Source organism: Cucumis sativus, chromosome 1 (genome assembly GCF_000004075.3).
Source record: "Cucumis sativus cultivar 9930 chromosome 1, Cucumber_9930_V3, whole genome shotgun sequence".
In the NCBI taxonomy this organism is placed as follows: domain Eukaryota; kingdom Viridiplantae; phylum Streptophyta; class Magnoliopsida; order Cucurbitales; family Cucurbitaceae; genus Cucumis; species Cucumis sativus.
This window is the reverse complement of record NC_026655.2, coordinates 13,608,887-13,634,351: the sequence shown is the minus strand read 5'-3', so window position 1 is coordinate 13,634,351 and position 25,465 is coordinate 13,608,887. Positions and strand designations below refer to the sequence as shown.

The following is a 25,465-nucleotide window of genomic DNA, read 5'->3' as shown; positions in this document are numbered from 1 at the left end:
ATTATTTGAATCTGACCTATTTCTTGCATTGTCATTTAGAGCATATAAATGAGAAACACATTTCTAGGCTACATAAGAATGAACTTTTGGACTCTCTTGATTTTGGATCATTTGAATTGTGTGAATCTTTTTTGGTAGGAAAAATGACAAAGGGTCCATTTCCTTGAAAGGGTGAAAGGGCAATTGAGTTGTTAAGTCCAATACATAGTGATGTATGTAGACCGATGTGCTCACCTGCTAGAGGAGGTTATTAATACTTTTTCACATTTATTGATGTTTTCAGTAGATATGGTTATGTTTACTCAATAAAATATAAATATGAAACTTTTGAATTATTCAAAACTTTCTAGAACGAAGTACAAAATCAACTTTGCAAGAATATTAAAACACTTTGATTCAATCGAGGAGGTGAGTATTTAAGTCAAGATTTCACTAGCTATTTTAGAGAATGTGGGATTATCTCACAATTAACTCCACCGAGTACGATGTAGTGGAACAGTGTATCTGAAAGGAGAGGAATTGAACTTTAATAGATATGGTTCGATCTATGATGAGTCAAGTGGGCCTTCAACTGTTCTTTTAGGGTTATGCATTAGAGATTGTAGCGTTCATACTGAACTGGACTCTGAAAAAATTGATTCAAAAGGCACCATACGAGCTATGGACTCGAAGATGTTCCAGATTGTCTTTCTGAAGATTTGAGGTTGTGAAGCTTATGTGAAATGGCAAATTTGTGATAAGCTAGCACCAAAATCTAACAAGTGTGTATTTGTGGGATATCCTAAGGAGACTAAAGGATATTACTTTTATCTCCCTTTTGAAAATAAGTGTTTGTTGCACCAAATGGCGCTTTCTTGAGAAGAGAAGTTATTTCAAAGAGAACTAGTGGGAGTCAAGTTCAACTTGCAGAAATTTAAGATTCACAAATAAACCCTGATCCGAGTGAGATTCTTGAAGAAGTTCAATCAATATCACAACCGAATGTCGTGAATGAACTGGAGCCAGAATCGATACCAGAATCGAAAAAACAAGAGATTCAAAGATCTACTAGATCTTGTCATGAACATCAGAGATTTAGATTTCTCGTGACAGCTAATAATGACATAATGATTAATCCACATCATAATAAGAGGCCATGGTGAGTTCAGATTTCGAAAGGTGGCTTAAAGCCATGAAGTTTGAAATATAATCCATGTATGATAATCAAGTATGATCCTTGATTGATGCGTCCAGGGTATAAAAACCAAATTCAGATGCAAATGGGTTTTCAAAAAGAAAACTGACATGGATGGAAATGTGCACACTTATAAAGCATGTTTGGTTGCGAAAGGTTTCTAACAAACTCATGGTGTGGACTATAAAGAGACTCTTACTCCAGTCGCAATGTTTAAGTCTATTATAATTCTTTTTTCCATTGTTGCATACTATAATTATGAAATATGACAAATCGATGTAAAAAAAACATCTCTTAACGAAAATCTCATGGATGATGTGTACATCTGAGGGTTTTGTGGATCCAAAGAATGCTAATAAAGTGTGCAAACTTTAAAGATCTATTTATGGATTGAAACAAGCTTCAAGGAGCTGGAATCTTCATTTTAATAAAACAGTCAAAGAGTTTAGGGTTTAAAAAATGAAGATGAGCTTTCTGTTTATAGGAAAATCAGTGGAAGCGCAATCATTTTCCTCGTGCGTTACGTCAATGATATATTACTCATTGAAAACGATATGTCTACCTTGTCACACCCTGCCCCAAACACCTTCTTGCTCATCCTAAGACTTGGCGTGATGTCAGTTGAAGTCGTTTGCCTTCCGAATAACCTCAACTAATACATGACATGAAAACGTGAAACAGTTAACCATTTTGAAAGAAGAGAATTTTTATTAAAGTGTGGTGAGTGGTTTTCTTCTTAAATGTTCTATGGTTTCGCTTTACTATTTTGAAAGATGATTTCAAATGAGAAAGTGTTTCAAAAAGATGCTTTGAAAGTGTTTCAAATGAGAGTGTTAAGTCTTGATTTGATTATTACGATTTTGATCCTATGAAACGGTTTTCAAACCATTAGTTGTTTTTTATAATGCTAACTTTTATGTGCATATAAAGAGTCAAGGTTGCCATGGGGTGTTCGTACCACATGGTGATAAGAAGTTGACTTATGCGTTGAAATGAGCGTATAAAGCTTAGCAGCCTGAGCAACAAAGAAGAATCTATATGTTCTTGGATGTTGTTGATACAGTAGTCAAACGCAAGGTAATGAGACTAAGCGTAAAGAACTTCGGATCCTTGGCGAAAGGAATGAATATTAACTAATATGTGTTTATGTGAAATTGTTATGTTATGAATATGTTAAGCACAAAGAAAGATTTATGCGAGATGAAATTATTTGATGTTATTTATGTGAAATGATGTTTATGAAAAGATATTGCCAAAAGAATTTCATAAAACCTCAATCTTTTAGACATTCTTTCAAAAATTCATCTTCCAAGATCAGGCGTTTAGGCCAAGTAGAGAAGGTTGAAGGAGTTGCGACGAGATGACTTCAAATGTTTTGGAAATAAAGCATTGGTTGCTTGGTTAACGTGTTGTAATTATGTATCAAACGTCTGTTATTAATAAACGTTTTGGTAGGTATTTATTATACTTGTCGTTTAGGTTGACAACTCTTGCGCTTTAAGTTTTGTTGATAGTATAAAAGGAGTTGAGAATAATATTTTGCGATAAGAAAATTTCAAAGTTGTAACAAACTCACATCCTATTCCTACTACTTCGATATTTTCGTTGGTAGTACGGTTTGGGGTGTGACACGAGATGACTTGAGACGTTAGCAAGCATAAGTTGGGCGACCGAGGCTACGTGAGGAAAGCTTGATTCCAAGAAGGCATGTGGCTATATAGGTTAATAGGCAAGAAAGATAGTACTCGTGAAAGGCTATAGAGGTTAGTTCGACGTCTTTACAAGGCCTAGGTGTTTTGGGCAAGCTACGGGCAAACTTATGACAATTGATTTAAGGTTAATCCAAGTGTCTTAAGAAAACTATAGAGTATTACTCAAATTAATTTGGGAATATTAAAATACCAGTACATTGGCAAAATTTTAAAATCTAAATTCTAAATAAATTCTAAGCATGCTTTTAAAGATAAGATACGAGAACTTAATTTCGATGACGTCTCAAAATCTACAACTTAATCTCGAAATTGGGACACCACCCGTCGGAGACCTTCGTATCCTCTAGAATGAGATTGGTTTGTAGGAACCAATTGGAATGGAAAATGTTTAGAGATATTTGAGATAAACTCTTTTTGGAGAGAGAAAAAAACCTTGTTTTTTTTTTCCAATGAATTTCGTTAAAAAAACTGTTTTCTTCTAGATATATATAACTCTCTTTCCTTATTGGAATAGGAAAAGAAGGAGGAGAGAATCATTAGATTATATTATCAAATCTACTAATTAATTAATCAATTAGTTAAGAATTAATTAAATCATATTTAATTAATATTCCATTCAAATCTTATTTGAATAAATATCTCTTCAATATTTTATAGATTTATATTAATATATTTAATTAATATTTCATTCAAATCTTATTTGAATGAATATGTTTGCAATATTATCTTATAAAATTAATTAAATAAAACTAAATTATTAATTAATTCTCCAATTAATTAATAGTTAAATTAAATATCTTATATTTAACTTAAATTAAATTTAAATAATAATCAAATATAAGTTTCTCTCGTAACCAATAATTTTAATATGAATCCAATTCACATTAAATTAGTATTTGAACTTATTCAAATATTTTATCTCTCATAAATAATTTTGAATCATATCCAAAATTAAATTTATATAATAAAGTTTCGTAAACTTTATATTATAATGTATCACTATACATTAAACTAATTCCCAAAGTAATTTTGAATATTTCAAATTACAACCAATATAAATAATTCTCATTACCCCTTTAGATATATCTATGTGTCCACGGATATACACCAATAGCAGTAAGTTAGTCATTCACGAGTGTTCGTAACACCAACTTGTCAATTTACCGTTTTACCCCTAGGTTACCTCTAATCCTTAAACACCAGTGCTCCTCCAATGAACAACTTGTTTATGGTCCTATCAATAAACAGAAATCTCCTTCGTGTCATAAAGAGGGTAGGGTCCTTTGTTCAAGACATGGAGACACCATTTAAGGGAACACTCATCCACTTACCTTAAAGTATGGAAGGAGTGAATTTCATCTTGTGTAATTATGTTCTCAGCTTCCCACTTGGTCTTGTCCTTAAAATGATAAGCTTATTGAGTCGGCAATCTGGCCACTCTCACCCTTATAAATAAAAGGACAATCTCTCGTGAACAGGAGCTCATAACACACTCAAGATTAAGACTAAGTTATCTAGGTCATCCTAGTGAAATAGAAACCTAACTAGTTAACGGAGTTACATCTAGTGGTTACTATTTTGCGGTCCAGTCTTATGCAAACTCATTGCATAGGATACCCTCACTCGCATGTCAATTACACGAACACATTGGATCATTGCGTTTGTATCAAATACAAAGTGAGTCATATTCATAGTGTTACTAGGATAAGGTACCCAGTCTTATCCCTATACTATAGACCCTTTAAGCTGATCTTGAACATTGATCATTGTATGTCTCTACATACTGTTCAAGACTCATTAAACAGCTTGGGATGTTAGTTTATTGAATTTGAGTTATTAAAACAAAACTAATAATATAATCAATAACAATTATTACAATAATAACACTTTATTAATAGCGACCAATGAATTATATTTACATTCTACGAGTTTTAGGACATAAATTCCAATAGCAATGGAAGGTCTTCACTAGGAAGATGTGATGCGGCGAACAATTAGGCGATTTGAGCTTACTTAAGTAAGAAGTAGTGACGTGGCCCTCGCGTTAGTAAGTCGGCGATTGATATGACCTTGCTGCCCAATCCAAATTCTAGATAAGAATGGGCAGAGACAATGGGTAATATGGGATTGGACTAATTCTCACCTCAATAGAGGTAATCATTCCAGCATTGGAAACTTCACCAAAAAGTCTATAAATAGATGGATTCATATTCTTTTGAGGCTGTTTTTACCTTGAGCTTACTTAATAAAAGTTAGAGAAAACCTCCAAGGTCTCTCGAAGATTCTAATCAAGCATGAACTCGACCAAAAGGTGCAAACAAGCTCGTGGGTAGCAACTCAGTATTGTGACTATGAGTGGTTATTCTTATAAAATGTTTTCCACAATAAAAAGAAATTCTAAAATGTGTTTGAATCCTTACAATATTTCTATTAAAACTATGAAAGACATGATTTCTCAAGCTTTTCAAATCGTAAAATATGTATGAACTAGAGATGAATTGGACTTTCATATGAACTAGAATGAAACGATAAGATGATGTATAGTTAAGAAATGCACAAGATTTGATGTAAACTTGTAGTGATGAATTGGGATGATCTTTTGTATCCTATACGATGAGAGTGTCCTATTCATGCTGTGTGATCTTGAATAAGATTTCTTATCCTTGTTTTGTGATATGGGATAAGATGATTTGTTCTTGCTATATGTTCTAGAATAGAATGTCTTATTCATGTCTGCGATCTTGAATATAATATCTCATACTTGTTGTGTGATCTGGTATGAGATACCCTTTGCTCGCTATGTGATTTGACACAAAAAGACGCATAATGCATAATGGAATTGATGGAATTTGCTAAATGCATTGAGATTACTCTGCATAGCTGCAAATTAGCAAAAAAAAAGTGTGGTAAACGCTTGAGCTGAAGAAATGGTACAAAGATGTAAATTCTGAAACAATCTTTATTAACTCATCTATGTTGTCTGTCAAAGTTTTTTAAGAATCTATCATGTATGTAAAGGATTTCTCTCTTAGGTACATTTTATTAGAAAGGTCTTTAGTAGAATACATGCTTTCTAATTTCTTCTAGACTTTATATGTTGTATCTTCTTCTATTACTTGTCTTATAACACTGTCACTTAAATTTAGGATTAGTGTACCATAGACATTTAACTCCATATCTTCTCTTTGTGATGTTGTGAGTGTTGCTAGAAGTTCTTAAGGATCTAAAAGAGCTTTATGTGTCTTTTGCTAACCAAGCAAAGCCTTGATTTTTGCCTTCCAAAGAGAAAAATCTCACTTTCCATCAAACATCTCAATTTCTACTCTTGCATTGACATTCTCATATTAGTTTCTGTTGTTTAATCCTCCAAGATTCAATTTCTTTAAAAAAATCAAGATTTGCTCTAAAACTAATTTTTTAGGCTTTTTAATCGGGTGCTTGCAAAAATAGCAAAAAAAAAATTATGATAATAGGGCCCATGTCACTACATTTTCTAAATTGCAAAAATAGCAAATTTAAAAGCTGATAACCCTCTGATAGCTCTCTTATAGTTATTCAAGTCATTTGATATCACTAATTACTTGTCATATTTGCCATATTTTTCATATTTGCAATATGCAAAAGAGAGGTGTCATTGGCTGTGTTTTCTAAATGTTTTTGTCATCTGATGCAATTTTCCCTTTTAATTGTAGGCATAAGTTAAATGGAGGACATCTGTAAGAAAAGCTAGGTGGAGAAGAAGCCATGTTTTTTGTTGGTGCCAATAAATATGGCACAAGATCAATTCTCTTATTCCTTTTTTACCTACACTTCACAAAAGAAATCATAAAAACGAAAAGAAAGGAAAAATAGAAATTCCTTTTCTTTCTCTCTTTGATTTATTCCTTTGTTCTACAAACGTGACATTTGTTGATGGTGATTTTATTTTATGAGTAGGAACAACATGCATGAATCGAAGATGAAGGAGAAAAAGGTGAACACAAGATATATGTGGTTTGGCCAAATGATGCCAACAATCATGGTAAGGATCACTTTCTTGAAGAAATTTTTAGATGAGTACAACTTTTTTTTTTCTGCATTAAAGAGTACGAATATTCTGTTATTTTGTTATACATCTTTATATTCACGTGTTTACATGAAAAAAAAATGAATAATAGAAAATAATTTTTTATATTGGAATTCATAAATTGTTACAAAATTCCTTTAGTGAGTTTTTTCTTTCTCTAAAATTTTCCCTAATTCACTCAAAAATATATACCATTTAGGTTTATAATAACTAAAAAAGCAAGGATCTTTTGCAAAAAAATAGCAAAAAAATCTATGATAATAGAGCATATGTCACAAGATTTTTTTAAAAGTGATGATCCCCTGCTAGCCTGATGAATACCGTTTGATAGCCCTCTAATAGCTCTTTGATAGTTCTATGATTATCGTCTGATAGTCATCTGATATCACTCATTTTGTCATATTTGCAATATGCAAAAAATTGGTGCCATGAGCTGTTTTTTTCTAAATGTTTTTGTCATTTGATGCAATTTTCCAAAAAATAATATTAAAAATAAATGATAAATTAAAGAAAATTATTGTAAATGAAAAATGCTGAAAATATTTACAAAATATAGCTATCAATGTCTATTAGCACCTAACATATAATAAACTTTTGCTTTATTTTGTTATATTTGAAAATTTCCTTAAATAGAAATACAAACAAAATTGTAAAAAAAAATGTTAGGGAGTAATGTTAATCCATAAAGAAAATTAGGAAAATTGTAGTGGGTAGCCATTTAAGAATATGTTATAACAAATATAGCACTTTGTTTTAAAATTTTGTAAATAATAAAAAAATTCTCATTTTTTAAAAGACTATGTATCTTAAATTTGTTATTGAATCAAATTCATCCTTCAATAACTTATTTATTTTTTCCTTTTTAATGTCCTCGTCATCCTTTCTTTCCTTTTTCACTTTTTAAGGTCCTAATCATTATCTCTTAGAAAAAAAAAATTGTTTCTTCAATAACGTACACATTTCTTCTCCCATTTTTAAGACCTTAATCATCATTTCTTATACGAAAAACACGATTTGTGCTTCCTATCTTAATCTTGATTTTAGGATATCAATGACACATTACTTTCAATATGAAATATAACTGTTGATCACATTAATTTAACTTCTTTTGTAATTTTGCTCTACTTTATTCGATGTGTATTTTGAGTTAAATCTGATTTTAGATGACTTTGTTTTATTTATTTTTACATTGGTTTTGTTTTTATTTTACTTTATATTAGTTTTGTATATCAATGTTGGGATATACTTAAATTATATGTATTAGTTGGTTGATATATTTACTATGTGACTTTTTTTTTATTTTTTCAAATTTTATGCAGTTTATTGATTAAATAAGTATATGAACAATAAAACTCAATATATCATTACAAAGTACATCAACAATATAAAATTAAATTATGTAGCATATTAGTAAATTGAATCATTATGAGGTATATCAATCAAGTTTACAAGTGTATATATAATAGTGTATCGTGTGTATAAGTAGGACTTCAAGAATATCAATTGTATTTAATCAATCGTGTGTATCAGAAGTATACTAAGTGTATTTGCAGTACATACGGTGTATCAAACATATCAAGTATATCAAACGTATCAAATTTGTTGAGTGTACGAATAAAGCATAACAAGTTTATTAGCATGACATCAAGTGTATTAAACTTAATTACGAAACATTTAAGTGTATCAAGACCGAAAGGGTATCAAGTGTAACAAGGAGTAGTAAGTGTATAAAGGTATTTCAGGTGTATCAAAGAATATCATAGTTCATCAATTGTATCAAGATCCAAAGGTTATCAGGTATATCAAAGAAGGATCGTATCAAAGGATATTAAGTATATATCATGTATATCAATTGTGTATTAGAACAATGACATTTGTGACATTTTACATCTCGTATATGTGAACTGAGTTTTGTTTTTACCATTTTTGTCATTTTTGCAAACAATAAATGAACATGCTATTGACTTAACTATTATAACTTATTTTATTAAATAATTCAGAAAAAATATTTAGCCAATAACAAAAATATTATATTTGAGGAATATATAATGTTTTTAGTACATAAATTTATTAAATTAATCTAAAGCAATTTTATAAAATAATTATATAGAATGGTACTTCATAAAAAAAATATTCAATATTTTGAATATACATGTGCGGTACAAATATTATCAAGTAAAAAATTGAATAACGAAATTAAGAAACTTATAAATGGTAGTGTTATAAGTTCAATTTTAAAAATCGCATGAATAAAAAATAGTTATAAGGTAAAAGTGTAACTTAGTGTTCAAACTTGCTTGATCTCACGCTAATACTTTAGTCAACACACGTTAAGATCAAATTAAAACTATATTAAAAAAAATGCATTGACGCTAATTATTACGATGTATTAACCACCAATTCACTCAAAATCTTAAGCTAGTAGACGAAAGCAAATTTAATTATAAATCACTAACACTCTCACACGATACCATATTAAACCACCAATTCACTCAAAAGCTTCAACCAATGAACGAACATAAATTTAAATATATATCACTCACATAATGCATTCTCAAATCTTATGTTTTGTTAAGCTATTTATTTAGTTAGCTTTAGAATAGAAAATATATCACTTCCAAGTTTTGATTTTTTATGGCTTCCACGCTTCTGATCAGAAACCTGCAAATGCAAATGCAAACTTAAACAATAAACACAGCATTCAGAGGGAAATTTCCAAAACCTTTGAAACAGATTCATGAAAGATAACCATAGGATATGTACCTGAAAATAAAATGTAGAACTTGGACCTTTTGATCGTAATAAGAACCCATGATCACCAGCTGCTAATATTGCTAAAATAAAGCAAAGAAGAAGGATATCATTGAAAAATCACATTCTTTTAGTCCAGAAAGTTCTTGACTGTTAAGTTTTTAGTAAAAATCTCATCTTGAAAACACCAAAGATATGAAACTTGATCGAGTGAATGAATTATCATACTCATTTATAGCCAGGTTGTAATTGAACTTAATCTTTACCTTTTTGAAGTGTTCCTAATGTTTTTTCCTTGTCATCTTTCTTTGAAGTGAATCTAGAACTCAAGTTTTTGGAAGGAGATAGATTGTACGAGTAGAATTTGTACAACAGAACTGGCATTGGCTTCTTTGTAAAAATGTCTGGCTTGCAGTTACTAACAGTGTTTGCAAACCGAAGGTCTTTCGTGTCCCTCCACTGGTTGATACTGTAATCATGCCATCAGACACAAATATTATTGTATGTATATACATGAGGATAATCGAGAGGAAGAAAAGAGCTAACGAAAATGAAGGTCCACCTCGAACTTCGAGTTAATTGCTCCATATTTTTGCCAACTGGTACGGCAGAATCATGGAAAGAAATTATTGACATGTTATTGTTAAATGAGATGAAAAACGAGATGAGTGTATGAGAAAGAGTAATTGCTCACCGGGAGAGACATAGCGGGGATGATACCTGGGCAGGATTTCACTCCAACGTAGTCGGGATAGTTCAAGCTTTTGAGCATATTGTTTACAGGAGAGAAGTCTCTGCCAAAAACCGAAGGTTTTTAATGAAACATGCCATAGGATACATCTGAATGAATGTTGTAGTTATGAATCAGTGGGTACATACTTGGTTTAAGCAGTTTAACCGAAGCTCGACCTCATTGAAGGCATTAGTTTGAGAAATACATCTCTCTAAATTGGAAGTGACGTTTCCAAGATGATCAACCACAGTTACCATGGCCCTGCATACGTACTCTTTGGTGTTTTCCACCACTCTGCAGTTGAAAACTGGTATCATTTTGGCTCGTGGCATGTCAAAGGAGGGTTTATCGAGCAGTAAAATTCTTTTGAATGTTTAAAGGTACTTTTACATAAAATACTTACGTTAGACTACAATTTAAAGAATAACTCAGATATTTTATACTTTTATCCGGTATTTTAGTACTTTGAATGCTTCATTTACAATTTCTCAAAATAGACACTTTCTTTCAGCATAAACCTTCTCTCACTAACTTTTCTTTGCCTACACTTTCTCCTATAACATCTATCTTAACACGTACTTTCTTTTGCCATGCCTATCTTTGTGCAGTCTCTTCCCTTTCCTACCCACTTTCTTTTGCTAATCTTCCACAGTGCATACACTTTCTCTTACTAATAAGTAATATCTTTCAATGTACAGTAGCTGTTCTTATTTCACTAATTTTTCAATTCTATAACATTTGTAAACTAAAGTTTCATCATGGTAAATTTGCCTCAATGCAGAATAAAAAATAGAACAAAACTCACTCATTCTTCTCTTTAGTTTTCAAGAACGTTGTTTCACAGTAGTCTGCCGCTTGATGAAGCTGGGAACGCAACCCCTTTAGTTCCTGAAACCCAAATGATTAAAAAGGAAAAATTCATGCACAATGTTTGAGTTACCATTATGAAAAGAATATATAAATATTTCTCTTACCAATTACCTAACAATGGTGTGATGCCAATCAAATAGTTACATATATCAATTTATATTGTAGAGCCGCTCTGATAACTATTCTAATTAATATGATGCATAAACAGCTTTTAAGTTCTGCATATTTGAAAATATCATCTCCACTACATAGTTGAGAATACTTCAGTTGGGTTTTGCATCATATAACCATTCCTTCCATTTTCTTGTGCAGAGTGTTTGATTTATGCCAATGAGAGAGACCCCAGAAAATCTGCAGAGAGTTTGAATCTGTTCCAGAAAAAGAAACCCAGATAGTTCATTCATTTTATAGCCATTCCTTTCTTCTTTTCTGCAGAAAGTTTGAATTTGTTCCCCAAAGAAAAAACCCAGAAAAGTGCAACCATATTATACCACTCCTAGTTTATTTCTTCTTTTTTTCTGTCGGCAGAGATTTTGAATTAGATCAAAAATGGAAAAGCCTGGAGGAGCGCACAACATATTTACTTAGACAAATGCAATTTTGTTTTCCAGAAAAGAGATGAGATTAAAGAGGGAATAAGCAATGTATACCAGGAGGCCATTCTGGAAGCGAGTAGCTTCCTCTGCCTCCGCTTCTGCATTCAAACCACCAGAAGAAATAGAGCTCAACATTCTCCTCACCACGCCTAAACGGATAGAAAAGATCAAATGGTTGCAAAAGTTCTCCGGTCTTTCGTAAACAAGAGGAAGTGAAAGTGCCTTTTGACACTAATCGGAGAAAGAGAATGACTGTAGGCCTGTGATTCATATATACAAATCAAGCTTGGAATGGTGATATAAAAAGCAACAGATAAAGTTCGAAAACGATTGAAGGGAGAGAATCTGACAATTCTGTGAAAAAAATCATAATCAAAGAAATAGATAATGACAGAAATAGCTTCATCCCGTGACTTCTATTTGTATTTTATTGTTGATTGACACCGACCTTTTCTTTTTCCTTTTTGAAGATTGTAAATAACCGTTCAAAACTTATTTACACGAATATCAATGAAAGGTACAATTTTTACCATTTCAAGAAGCTACTCTATGAATTGGTTTCGTTGCTGAATGCCAAAATTTTGGAACTTACATTCTCGTGACCACTTATCTGATGATCAACTCTTTTTCCCTTTCTTTTCACTACTCAAATGATAGGTTAGGTGAAGAATATCTGAGTACAGTTACAGTTACAGCAATGAGATCGCAAATGGAAAAGGAAAATTTGGTATGTTGGCCAACCGTGGAAGATCTCTCCTTTTTTTTCTTTTTTTCTTTTTCATATTTGAAAGTCTATGGTGCAGCCACCAAGCTTCTCTGCGGCCTCCATTTCTTTTAGTAAGTTGCATTTGTCCGAGAACACAGCTGCGGAAAGTATTTGTTTGAGACTTTTGTAATTATCCTGTGAAGAATTTTTCGTGAGGACTTGGGTTGAGGGTTGTTTCTTGATATCAACGTCAGCTCGAGTTCCCAAATTTCCTTTGTTGAGAAGAAGAGATTGCGGTTCTGTTCAATGATGCTCGGCAGATCAGATTACACAGAAAAATAGCTGAGTTTTGAAACAAAGGTATATACATAATTCAGAAATAATGGTCTGTCACAAACCAAGAAGTGTCACTATAAAGTTAGTCCATATCATAGGCCTAATGGGTGAATATTTTGGAACATGAATGTTATTTTTTTAAAGGTATTGTATACGACTAGGGGATTTGAATCTAGAACCTCTTGTCTTCAGGTACAAACAGAGGTGAGTTAAGCTGTGCTCCAATTGTCAATATTACATCCAATTTAAATACATTACACACCAAACACAAGAAGTGTCACTAATCATGTATATGTCTAGATTAGTTGAGCTATGCTTGAATAATTCCAATTAATCACGTGTGACTACTGCTTTGATTCCACAGTACTTGATCAGGAAACTTGTAAGTTAATTCAATATTTAAGTACAGGCCTATTATGATTTAAAACCATGACTTGAAGACAACACAAAGTAACAAATTCAGCCTCAAAAGAGGATTGCGTGGGATAGTAACCAGTTAATGACATATTTGGGTGATTTTGAGATGGTTAAAATAATCTCTCATTTGTAAAACCACTCAAAAAACGTTTTTAATAATCTGAAATCAATTTTAATAGTTAAAAATGTGATTAACAATGTAAAATTAAACATTTAAGTTGATTTTGAGTGCTTAAATGTGTGTTTCATAGTGATTTTAAACACGCTAAAACAGATTTTAAGCATTTCAAAAATCACTCTCAAATATGTCGAAAATGTATTAATTCCGGTGAGAGGAACTACTGGGTGATTGAATTATTAAGTACCTTTAACTTTGCGTGGAGGCTCTTGCCTCGCCATTTGAGATTGTAAATTCCCTCTTGTAATACACAACCATTTTCTATCTTCTTCATAACTATGCTCTGATGCAAGGGGCACATGCCAATGCCCATTCTCCGATTCCTGTTAACAAATTATGCCATGAACCGTATTATTAAATAATTAATTCTTGAGCTTGTGACAAAAGATATGCAATATGAGAACAAGCCATCACATTTCTTCTGTTCCCACTTCCTAGTTACAAAGAACATTTTTGTATGTTTGCAATTATGATTATGACTTATTGTAATAAGTTTGGACCTGAATTACAACGGAACATGGTGGAGGCATGTGAAATACTGGACCAGTGGCAGAGAAACTAAAGTGCACCTGTCAATAAGAAACCACGAACACATCTGTATTAGTGATCATTTAAAACAATTTGTGCCAATGATTTAGATAACACAAGACAATTCTGGATCACATTTACAGAATGGAAAGCATTAGACAGGAAAAATAAAGTTTGAAAAGCCTATTTACTACGAGAGTTCTCTTTGGAGACGCTTTACTCACTTGATGCCTTTCTTTCCATCTAGGGAAGAAATCATTTCCAAGTAGTTGGAACGTGTGATCTCTCATTTCATCATTCGTCACAATTAAGCACTTGAATTTGATTGCTGCATACAACCAGTACCTGAAAAATAAGTTAGATAAAAAATGCTTCACAGACACATCAATGAAAGAAAAATTTTCTCACGTTATCCATCAAACTTTAATGTTAATGTATCGTGTATTGTTGTAGTTTTTACAGGTAGATGTCATAGTTGAGGAATTATTTCTCACCAATCATCATTTGATCCTGTAGGCGTTGCATATAGAGCATCGGCATTTTTCCACTTCTCAATCAATGTTTTATTTACTGGTTCTTCCATCTTACGTCCAGTGATTCGCCTGTTATGCAATATAATCAGTGGCCACTTCTTTGAAGGAAGCTTCTGTCGTATCCCGTTGGCAATTAAATTGACCTAAAGCAGTGACTAGTAATAAGACTCCACAAGAACAAAAAGAAAAGGAAAAACTGTTCAAATGATTAGTATCATTGTGCGCTAATAACTTACTTTAGATGGTGCGAATTTTCTTTGGCTAAATAGGCCTACATTAGCAGCATCAATCACTGCTTCAAATGGTCCATAGTATTCAAGCCATTTCTGCAGGAAAAAAAAATTGCTTCAATATAACTTTTAGAACGTCCAGATTATGAATAACAATACACAAAGAACTACTCATACTTGAAATTTCTGAAAACTTGAATTCTTCTCTCTTTGCGTGACTATAGCTGCTACAGATTCAGCAAAATTCTCAGTTTCAATAGGATCAAGATCAATTGTTGCCAATTTTTCCCCACAGGATTTACACAAGCCATCCTTTCCAACATTTGTAGATGATACACTCCATTTTCCCCTTCCCAACCATCCCAATCCATGCCAACCTCCACCACCATTTCCTATTGCTTTCTTTATTATTTTTCTATCCAATTTTACTTTTCCCACTCTTGCAGCATCTTTGCTCTTGAACCAGGTAATAATAAGATCGGCTGTGGAGGGCAAGACTTGTCTTACACTTGTTCTTAGTTTGTGCAATAAATAATAAACCTTCTCAGCATTAGAAGCGTTAATACTTACTCTTAAGAGTGCTGCCAACTCAGGCTCTTCTGGATAGACACCATGCTCCAACATATGCTTCTCAACTGAAAATGCTTTCTCTAATTTCCCGTTTTTGCAGAAAGTAGAAAGGGCAGGGCCATAAGAGCGCAATCTAGGATTAAGTCCTAATGGCTTCATCTGCTTCACCATATCAAATGCCTTATCACCATCACCCATCGACATTGCCATTCTGGCCACAGATGTCAAGGTTGCTTCATTCATTGGGATATTTTCTGCGCACATCTTCTCATATATCTCGAATCCCGTCTCAAGAGCATATTTTTTAAAATCTTCGTCTACTAAAATATTAGAATGGCTTTTCTCATCCAAAATCCAAGCTTTCGGCACCATAGATCCATTGGTATGAAATATGTTCTCCTTATTGTCCATCATGCCATCCGAGTTACTTCTATCATTTTCAGTACTCAATTCTGTTCTTCCATAATTTCCACCCTTCGAAACATAGCTAGTCTTGGTGGAATGTTGTTCATCCAGTATAATGGGATTTTCATAAGAACCCACCTTAGACAAAGTTAAGGAAATCGAAGTTTGATTACCATAACCACTCTTAGCGGGTTGAATAACACCTAAAGCTGCTGAGGAACAAAGATACAGAATGACAGCATAATGATATTGCTCCAGGTTAATTCCTTCCTTTTGAGCCCATTCATACAATTTAATTGCCCCGATGAAATCCCCTGTCTTCGAGCACATATCCAAGTTTGCTCTAAATGGGGTTTCGTTATTCCCTTTTAACAATTTCCCCTTCTCCTCTACAACCTGATTTCCCTTCCTCTTTTCCTTAATCTTCCCACCATCCCTTGAAACCTTCAATGAAGCACTATCAGTACTAGTCTTAAGGAAAGAAATCCCGTCACCCATTTTCATTCCATTAACAGAGCGAGAGCTATCCCTAGCGTTTTTACCCTTCTCAAACCTCTTCCTAGTTCTCTCATCCACCTCTAAATTAACAAGGTCCTCCACAGAATTCTTAACAAGAGTTTCATTCCCATGCCCTAAATGAGGAGTCCCATTTTTGTTTAGCTTCTGGGTCATCGAAAAAGAAGGTTTACTCGAAGGTTTACGGTTTTTGGTAGCAGAAAATTCTCGTACAACTCCATCTCCTACTCTAAGTAAAGGAATTGTGTGTTGAGGAGAAGAGAAAGTGGGAAAAGGCAATAAACAAGGGGATTGGAAGATAGTAATAGTTGATGAGAACTTACAGAGAGTAGTAGAGGAGAAAAAATGATTTTGCTGTGCAGAAATTAAGGAAGAAGAAGCCATTTGTGGGGGCTTGAAGCACCATGAAGATTAACGTCATGATTTTGATATGGTTCCATATTTAAAAGAAGTCGATAAGTTGGGGGTGTCATCAATAACTTCCCCGCGCATTTAGAGACACTGGTCTCCGTGGCACATAATAATCTAGATTAGAAGTAATTAAATAACATCTAATGGAACATCATGATTTCATATGAATTTTGACCAATCTAATTTCATTTTTGTTTGCTATGGTAATGCAAACCGAAGATCATCTCAAAATATCTATCTGGTCAAGTTTCAATTTTGTTTTCTTAGTTTGTTTTCCATATATTTCACTTTTTTTTTTTTTAATTTGAATTTTGGGTGGATTTGATTCTTAAGTTCCAACGTTTAAACTTTTAACATCCATTTTTATTAAATATTTATATTTAACCATTAATTATTCTATTCATCAATTTAAAACAATTATGAAATAAATATATATACTTTTATAAATATAAATTAGTAAATATTTCGTCAAAATGTAAATTATAAATATTAAGCATTTAAAATTAATAAAACACATAGCAACTAAAGATTTTTCTAAAAAAACAAAATGCCCTCAACAAAGCAAAATCACATTACATTATCCAAATTAGACTCACGCTAGCGTCTTTGGGAAAAGGAGACAACCAACGGAGAGAAAATGCACCATAAGAAGAGAGAGAAAAAGAAAAAGACATCCAATCAATATTTTTCACCACACACTTAGAGTCACGCTCCACCCAAAATGGGGTATACTTGACCTCCATGCCAATTTGAAGAATGGAAGAAAATGATACTTGGCAAAGTCCACCGCACACACATTATTATTTACAAAAATGACAAAAACGAAGTTCAGTCCATACATCAAGAGGTAAAATGTCATCGTTACTAATATACGTTTGATACACATTATACACGTCTGATACATCTATTATCTTTTGATACACTTTATACTTCTTGATACACCCGATGCATTTAATTGATACACTTAATGCACCTGATACTTTTTTATACACTCGATACCTTTTGATACACACAAGAAACATTACTAACATATGTTTGATGCCAAATACATTTAGTATAATCACTTATACAATTGATTGATTAAATGCACTTAATATGCTTGAAGTCCTACTTATACACTTGATATATTATTGGTATACACTTATAAACTTGGTTCATATACTTGATAATGATTCACTTTATTGATATGCTTTAACAATATATTGTTGATATACTTGATAATGATACATTGAGTTGTATCATTTATATACTTAATAATATTTTATTGAACTGCATGAAATTTGAAAAAATAAAAAATCACATAGTAAGTATATTAACCAACTAATATATCACAACACTAATTTACAAAACTGAGACAAAGTAAAACTAAAACAAAATTAATGTAAAAAAATAAAATAAAATAATTTAGAATCAGATTCAACTCAAAATACACATCGAAAAAAGTAAAAAAAAAAAAAAATCACAAACGAAGTTAAATTACTCCGATCAATAACCATTATATTTCATACTGCAATTTTTGTACTATTTATATTCTAAAAATAAAATTAAGACAGAAATAATAAATATTTTTTTTAGTATAAGAATAAACAAATAATTAAAGCCTTAAAAAGTGGGAGAATAAATAAATAATGAGTCGAGCATTAAAAAGATTAAGATTAAGACATAAGTTGTTGAAGGGTAATTTAAGAATAATAACAAATTTAAGATAGAGAAGTAATATTTTTTGTCATATTTGCAAAATTCTAAAACAATGTATTATAATTGCTATATCATATTCTCAAAATGTTATCATATCCAAATTTCCTAAAAGGAATTGGAATGGGAATAAGGATGAGAATAGGTATGACTTACCATGCCTTTGTTTGGTACAAAATTTTGTAGTTTAGACATGGAAATAAGCTATTCTCACCATTATTTTATGTCCATTAAATATACTCGTTCACAGTGATGGGTTTTCTTCTTCACTCTCTTTTGTCCTTTAAGACATTTTTTTATTTTTTATTTTATATATTATTAAAATTAAAGGTTTTTTTCTAAAAAAAACTAGAATAACGTGTGATAATGTTATTATAAGTTTCTTACTATATATAACAATTCCGAACCAAATCAATCATTTGGGTTTTAGAAAGAAAATTTGTTTTATTCTCTTAATCTAAACACAACAGAATTATGAAAGATTTCAAGTATTTCAAATAAATATGTTTTAAATTACCAAATATATTTATCATAAAATGTATTATTGTTCAACAACAATTTTTTCATTCACTCAAGGAAATTGAAAATTTATTCTTATTTTTTCTTTTTTTGACAATATGTGGGATGTGGGGATTGAACCTCTTACTTCAAGATTATCATACTGATAAAAATTAGACATGCACAACAGAAAAATGGATCAAAATTCTACCCTAATTACACTTAATTAACAAATAAACCCTCAACAAAAAAAATAAATTGAAATTAGAGTTTTGAGAATACCTACATTCAAAGCTTCAATTTTTTTTTCGAACAACCACTATGGTTGGCCTACTATCCTCTGAACTGATAATCGGGTCATGGGACCCATTAGAAGAAAAAATCACGAGAGAGAAATGGAAATGGAGAAAATTTTGGGCTTTCTATTTCTTTTTTTTTTTCTTAAATAAGTTGAGATAAAAGTGATTAAATTTGGGATAGTTGCAAATTTAGCAATTAAAACACAATTTTAAAAAATTTGCAAATATAGCAAAATTTGTCAAATTCTATCAATGATATAAGTGTATCACTGATAGACCATGTTGTAAATATTGGTCTATCACTGATATATCATATAAAGTCTATCAGCGATACAAGTCTATCAGTAATAGTTTTACTATATTTGCAATTTTTTTAAAATGTTGCTATATCCTTAATTCTTATTGCTAAAATAGTCATCAATTGCAATTTTCTATTAAATTTCTTGAGAGAGCCCAAGTAGTCCAACCCATCAAATGAGTTGAAATGACCTATTTATAAGAAAAATTCATGCTCTAAAGCCCAACAACTCAAAGTTCACTTTCTCTAGTGGACTTTTTGTCTTCATCAAAAGACAACACCTAGCCTATTAGAGTTAGTGGGATTATCCAACAAAATGTTGGATTTTTTCATTAACTTTATTCAAAGGGTAAAATGGTCATTTGGTCAAAAGTCAAAATTCAGAATTTGACTTTTTCAAACCTAAAGTCATCATTTTGGCTTTTTATCATTTGTTCATCTTTACTAATTTTGCCCTCTCGAGCATGAATTTGCATTCAATTTTTCAAAATCTAAATCATATTTGAATATATTGTGGGTCAAAGTTTGACTTTTCAAAGTCAAAAGTCAACATTTTGACTTTTTACAACTTTAACTATTTCCATTATTTTCGAGCTTCTGAGTATGAATCTGTATTCATATCTTTAGTATGTAAATCTCATTTAAACATAAAGCTCTATCTCTAATTTGATAACCGATGACTACATCACATATACTTGTCGATTTCTCTCTTCTCACCTAAATCGAACAATTTGACTCATTCTATCATACTGTTTAAGTTTATTCTATATGAGCTAGTAGGGGAACCTAATGGACCTATAGATCATGGGCTCTAGTGATCTGAGATTAACTGACTAAACTCTTTTAGACTGAGCTAATCAACATTCTTTAACTCACGGGTCATTCCACTAAAGACCCGTAGTTGCACTCCTTTCACTATAGGTATATTTGTGTCCATTTGAGATAACCATGATCAGTAAGTTAATCCTTCACAGGTTGATCATAACCTTGACTGAGTCAAAATACCGTTTTACACCAAAAACAACATCTTGCTCCTTAAGTCCCACTGATCCACTATTAAACAATTAGTTTAAGGTTCAACCTACAAATCGACTCCCTCTCGGGCCAATGAGAGGGTGGGGTCCCCTTGTTCAAGACTTGGATTCAGTCCTTAAGAGAATAACCTATCTACTAACTCTAAAGTGGGTAGTGAATTCCGTCTTGCACCCTATTTCCCCAGCTATCTACCCGATCTTACCCTTGAAATGGGAGCCTTATTGGACCAACGTAATGTTGATGAGCTACCCTTACCTATGCAGATCTAAGGATAATGTCATATGAACAAGAGTTCATAGTTAACTCAGGATTAAGATTAAGTTACCTAGGTCATCAATAATCGAGATAGTCAGTTTTAAACAGTAAACGGTGTTATAACGTAAAAAAGACTAATTCATGGTTCAGTCTTATGTAAACACTTTACATAGGATGCCCCCACTTTTATGTCTCTACATGAACGATTCAGGATCACCTCGTTTGTACTACAAAGTGGGCCGCATCCATAGTTTCTCTAAATAAGGCGTCAAACCTTTATTCATATACTATAGACTATTTAGGCTATATACTCGAACTTGATCAACGTTTATGTTTACACATAAAGTTCAAGTTTATTCGAAAATAGTCTTGGAACTTGATTTATTGGATTTAAGATTATCATATTTAATTTCTCAATAACAACTTTATTGAACAGAATATGATTACAAACTACGAGTTTTAGGACAACAAATTCCAACAATCTTGGCCTCCTGTAAGAACTCAAAAGAAGCAATAGAAAAACATGAGTTGAGCTCAACAGTTAGGAAACAAGTTCTTTTGTATATAAGATCAAAAATATTTTGTTTTGAAAATAAAATAGATTTAACCTCACTAACTCTCTCACAATTGCTTTGCTTTTCAACTTTTCTTTCATTTTTCTCTCTAGGCCATAAACTATCCTCACGCTTTTCATTCTCACACTTTTTCTTGAAATATTCATTTTCAATCAAACTACGTGTCTTTTTTCTTTTTCTTTTTTTTGCCTCTTTTTTCTCTAACTCACCCACATCAACATGAACTTCAGGATTAAATGTTACAATAAACTCATATAATTCTTTACCACAACAATATGCCTAATTTCTGTAGGTACACTAACCTTTTTCAAATTTTGGTCGCATAAATTCAACTATTGAGTTAATGTACATAAGTACTCAACTGATTGATTTAATTCAACCAATCTTTTTCGAAAAGATTTTGTATTGTTGACTTTCGAAACTTCTTCCTTAGGCATGTAAATGGATTGTTGTATGTTAACCAACTCACAACGTAAAGTCTTCCCAAAATTGAGCATCATAGTTGTAGGCAAAACAACGATTTTTTTCTTGATCGAACATTCTTTCTAACTAAAAAGGATCTCACACACTCAACTCACTATTTGTTCACTCGGGAACACTCATGTTTGCACACAAAAGGTAGACTGTTTTGAAAGGTAGCTAATTTATGGTATTGGATAGGCCTATGCGATACTTGAAATAGTGGATAATTCAATATAAGTAAGACTGAAGGCAACCACAAAAAGAACAAAAAAAAAAAAAAATTGAAAGGTTCAAACATTGGAAAAACACAATTTTCAGATTAAACAAAACATGGAAATTGATTTGCAAATAGAAAGATTTTAAGAAATGAATTTGATAAACTGCCTCTTGGAAATTGAAGTTAAGAGACTGATCTAAAAGTTTGTTGAAAGGGCACAAAGTGAAAATCGATAATTTGCAAGGAGAAAGAAAATAAAAGATAAGAAGGAAGTTTGAAAGTCACATATTTGAGAGTTTTAAAAAATTAATGATAGGAAGGTGAAAAGATATTCAAATGATCATCCAATAGACTTATGGAATGGAAGAAACATAGAAAGAGTTAATGTAATAACTCAATTATGAAATTTTTTATTACAAATAAAGATTAATCACAATTGGTTTTTTTATAGTTGCAAGAACAATTTTTTTTCTCAACTTCTTTATTCTTTTTTTTCTTTTTTCTTTTACTTTTCTTCATAAATTTCTTTTGAAAATATAAAAAGTAATAAGATTGAAGTAAGATAAAGATATGAAGAACGATTAATGAAAAGACAAGAACCGATAAAATGAAGCTAAGAACTAGAACTAAAAGTTTGCAAGAAAGAAAGATAGAATCAATTCTAGAGTTGGCCATAAAGATGAAACCTATGCTCTGATGCCAAATGATAAGAAAATTCTAATCCTCAATTGTCACACCCCCTCCCAAGTTACCTGCTAGCTTAGCCCAGAAAACAAAGTGAAGCCGATTAACATTGCTTTGCTTTAACGATACTTGTTGACCCTAGTAACTCTTGAACTTGATAAACATACTATGTGAGCACAACACAATGAAACCTAGATAATCCATAAACATACATGAAATGCAGTCCTGAAATAACCCATTTAGCCCTTAAACTTAATGAAGACAACATAACTAAAAGGATATCCAACAAAAGTTTACACAATAACAACACCAAAAGAAATTATCTAAATCTTACAAACGCCTATATATACACATAACAAAACAGACTCAATGTACAACTCCACCCACGTACTGGCTAACAAATTGGGAGCTTTCAGCAAACTAAGATAGTCTATCAGGCACCAGGAGCTTGATCTTTACTTGAAAAATGGAAAAGAAACATTTTGGAAGAGTAAGCTATAAAGCTCAGTGAATGACTAAGTTTAAACTGTAAATTTGGAATCCAGAGCACATGAGAAAACCTTACACATTCAAATTTGTTTACTCAAAACTTTAAATACAAACATGTACTAATAACAGCTTTCTCAAAAAACTTTAAATACAAACATGTACTAATAACAGCATTCTCAAATATTCAACAAGTTTGCCATTGAAAAATAGAAAGGTATATCAAGCATATTAATTATTTTAACTATCGTGACAAAATGTACGTTGTGTAGGGCACGTCCAGTACAACTAACGTTTACTAGCTCTACGATGTAGTGAGACCCGTTCAACACTCATGACAGCATCGTTGTTATGGAATACACTTAAAGTTAACAACAAAATCTAACATGTGTGCACACAGCACGATATGGCCTCGAGCTTAACATCTCAGTCAAGTTAACAAAAATCTCAAAAATTCATATGAAAATATTAAAACATGTATGTTATCTTTATCTTTTGTAAAACTCAAGCTTACTCAGATTGTTTGTAGAAAACTAAACATCTAAAAAAAAATTAATATTTGCTTAAAACGATACTATTTTAACTACTTTTCAGAAAGTAGATAATAATGTGCCTATATATAGATTTCATCATAAAAACCTCGTGTACCTGAAACTATTCATAGAAATAATGTATTATTTACAAAATTAGATTCAAACATAGAAACACAATCATAAATAATAGTTTAGAAATTTGTTTTGAAATTTGTTTGTCACTTAGTAAATTAGTTTTGAAATTTGTTTCACTTAGTACCTTAGGTTAGTTCCCTAGTGTGTAGATTCGACCGATTTCATCTTGGCCTATCAAACAAACCAAAATTAAGCGTCAAACCTTTATTTAGTCTTGTATCTTATACTAAACTTAAGATGACAACACAAAAGATAACATCCATCAATTTTAAACTTAGGTATAAATGAACATTTTCCAAATTGAACGCCACTACTCCAAATAATCATAACTTTCTCAATACTTCACCAAAATGATTAAAATCTTCGCTTTGAACTCCTCTACAACTTAATTTGAAGAAATAAAACGAAATTCCTAATAGATTACTACATAAATCACCCGTAACAGAGGTAGTCCAAAATCGGGTCTTCTGCTAACCTTTGTCTTGTTTCTGAAACTAAGCTGAATTCCAATCATTTTTGGCTCACGAGTTCTCCATGAATGTTGTATAAAATTTAATAAAAATTTCAACCATACCTAATAGAGCTTCTAACATGCGTTGTACAATTTGAAAAACCCAAAAAACCAGAGGCTTTACAATTTCCCACACCCAACGGAGACCTAAATGCCTTTTCGAAAAACACTAATCTAACATCAGAATTTTCTTAAGCTTCCTTCGCAAAACTTGTTGGAAATTGAATAATCTTTCAAACAAAACAAACCTCACATTTTAATTCTTCTTGATCAGCTCAAACCAACACAAAAATCAAAAGATGTCTGTGTGAATTCAAACTGTCATGAAAAATGACTTGAGCTTGCAATTTTCTATCTTCTTGACTCTCCAAAGTGCAGAATATTTGCTTCCAATCTTCTCAAATCCTCCCTCGACTCAGCTCTCAAGTTGTTGAACCAAAAAAAAAATGATGAGAAATGGGAGAAGAAATTTTGGCGGTGGAGTTTAGGGTTAAAAATGAAAACAACTTAATAACCCCTTTCACCTTCTCTTTTTTTTAAAAAAAAAACCTATTTTAAATTAACTTTCTTCTCTTCCTTTCTTTTTCTTTTCTTTTTCTTTTCTTTTTCTTTCTGAATGCTAAATATATAAATATTAATAAACAAAATTCCATCTTCTTTTTATTTCTCTTTTACCTCTTTTTTATGAAAAAATCCAAAATACCTAACACAACTTGAACTAAAAGCATTGTCATTTTTCCTCGCCAACTTAAATTCTATCTCTTATATTATATGGCAATAGCAAAGAATCCAAGGAAAATCTCACGTTTACATTAATCCAAAGATCAAAGCTATTAATGTAGTAAGAAACTTTGAAATAAGAAACTAACACCTCGTTATACTAATTTAGATCAATTAAAAGAAAGTTAGGATTAGATTACCTCTTAGATCAAAGATCTAGAAGCAAGATTTTGACATCTTGTTCTAAATTAAGTCACTCCACAATCAAACTTGATCAATGTTAGATTGAATGGCTTGAATGCATTCTATCACAATAATTGTAAATTAAGG

The 25,465-nt window shown here is 31.7% G+C and overlaps 2 protein-coding genes and 1 long non-coding RNA gene across 4 annotated transcripts; all 3 read right to left on the bottom strand.

Annotated features, from left to right (window-relative positions):
• Window positions 1-9,285: 9,285 nt before the first annotated feature.
• Window positions 9,286-12,637, bottom strand: LOC101210470 (probable protein ABIL5). Of its 2 annotated transcripts, none has more exons than XM_011657156.2 (9): window positions 12,495-12,637; window positions 11,957-12,162; window positions 11,242-11,324; window positions 10,583-10,730; window positions 10,398-10,497; window positions 10,266-10,302; window positions 9,970-10,172; window positions 9,716-9,786; window positions 9,286-9,632 (listed from the first exon to the last, which is right to left on the bottom strand). In XM_011657156.2, the coding sequence occupies exons 2-9, from the start codon at window positions 12,035-12,037 to the stop codon at window positions 9,606-9,608; spliced, it is 750 nt and encodes a 249-aa protein (XP_011655458.1). In that variant the 5' UTR covers window positions 12,038-12,162; window positions 12,495-12,637; the 3' UTR covers window positions 9,286-9,605. The 2 variants fall into 2 exon arrangements, with proteins under 2 accessions (XP_011655458.1, XP_004150382.1); XM_004150334.3 differs by having other exon boundaries at window positions 9,305-9,613.
• Window positions 12,291-16,768, bottom strand: LOC101210714 (proteinaceous RNase P 1, chloroplastic/mitochondrial). The gene is made up of 7 exons (XM_004150335.3): window positions 15,008-16,768; window positions 14,837-14,926; window positions 14,562-14,743; window positions 14,292-14,412; window positions 14,040-14,108; window positions 13,727-13,862; window positions 12,291-12,907 (listed from the first exon to the last, which is right to left on the bottom strand). Exons 1-7 carry the CDS (start codon window positions 16,703-16,705, stop codon window positions 12,681-12,683), a joined length of 2,523 nt encoding a protein of 840 aa, XP_004150383.2. The 5' UTR covers window positions 16,706-16,768; the 3' UTR covers window positions 12,291-12,680.
• A 5,950-nt stretch (window positions 16,769-22,718) lies between these two features.
• LOC116402707 lies at window positions 22,719-25,465 on the bottom strand. Its single transcript, XR_004215243.1, has 2 exons — window positions 24,669-25,465; window positions 22,719-24,075 (listed from the first exon to the last, which is right to left on the bottom strand). It is a non-coding gene; the product is annotated as an uncharacterized LOC116402707 (long non-coding RNA).

Coding starts and splice junctions, on each gene's coding strand:
- LOC101210470 (XM_004150334.3), bottom strand. CDS start 12,037: ATGTTGAGCTCTATTTCTTCTGGTGGTTTGAATGCAGAAGCGGAGGCA. Junction 10,731..11,241: donor AAAACTAAAGAGAAGAATGA/GTGAGTTTTGTT, acceptor TTTCAACTGCAG/AGTGGTGGAAAACACCAAAG. Junction 9,787..9,969: donor ATTAGGAACACTTCAAAAAG/GTAAAGATTAAG, acceptor GCTTTATTTTAG/CAATATTAGCAGCTGGTGAT.
- LOC101210714 (XM_004150335.3), bottom strand. CDS start 16,705: ATGGCTTCTTCTTCCTTAATTTCTGCACAGCAAAATCATTTTTTCTCC. Junction 14,744..14,836: donor GAAAATTCGCACCATCTAAA/GTAAGTTATTAG, acceptor TCACTGCTTTAG/GTCAATTTAATTGCCAACGG. Junction 12,908..13,726: donor GCCTCCACGCAAAGTTAAAG/GTACTTAATAAT, acceptor ATCATTGAACAG/AACCGCAATCTCTTCTTCTC.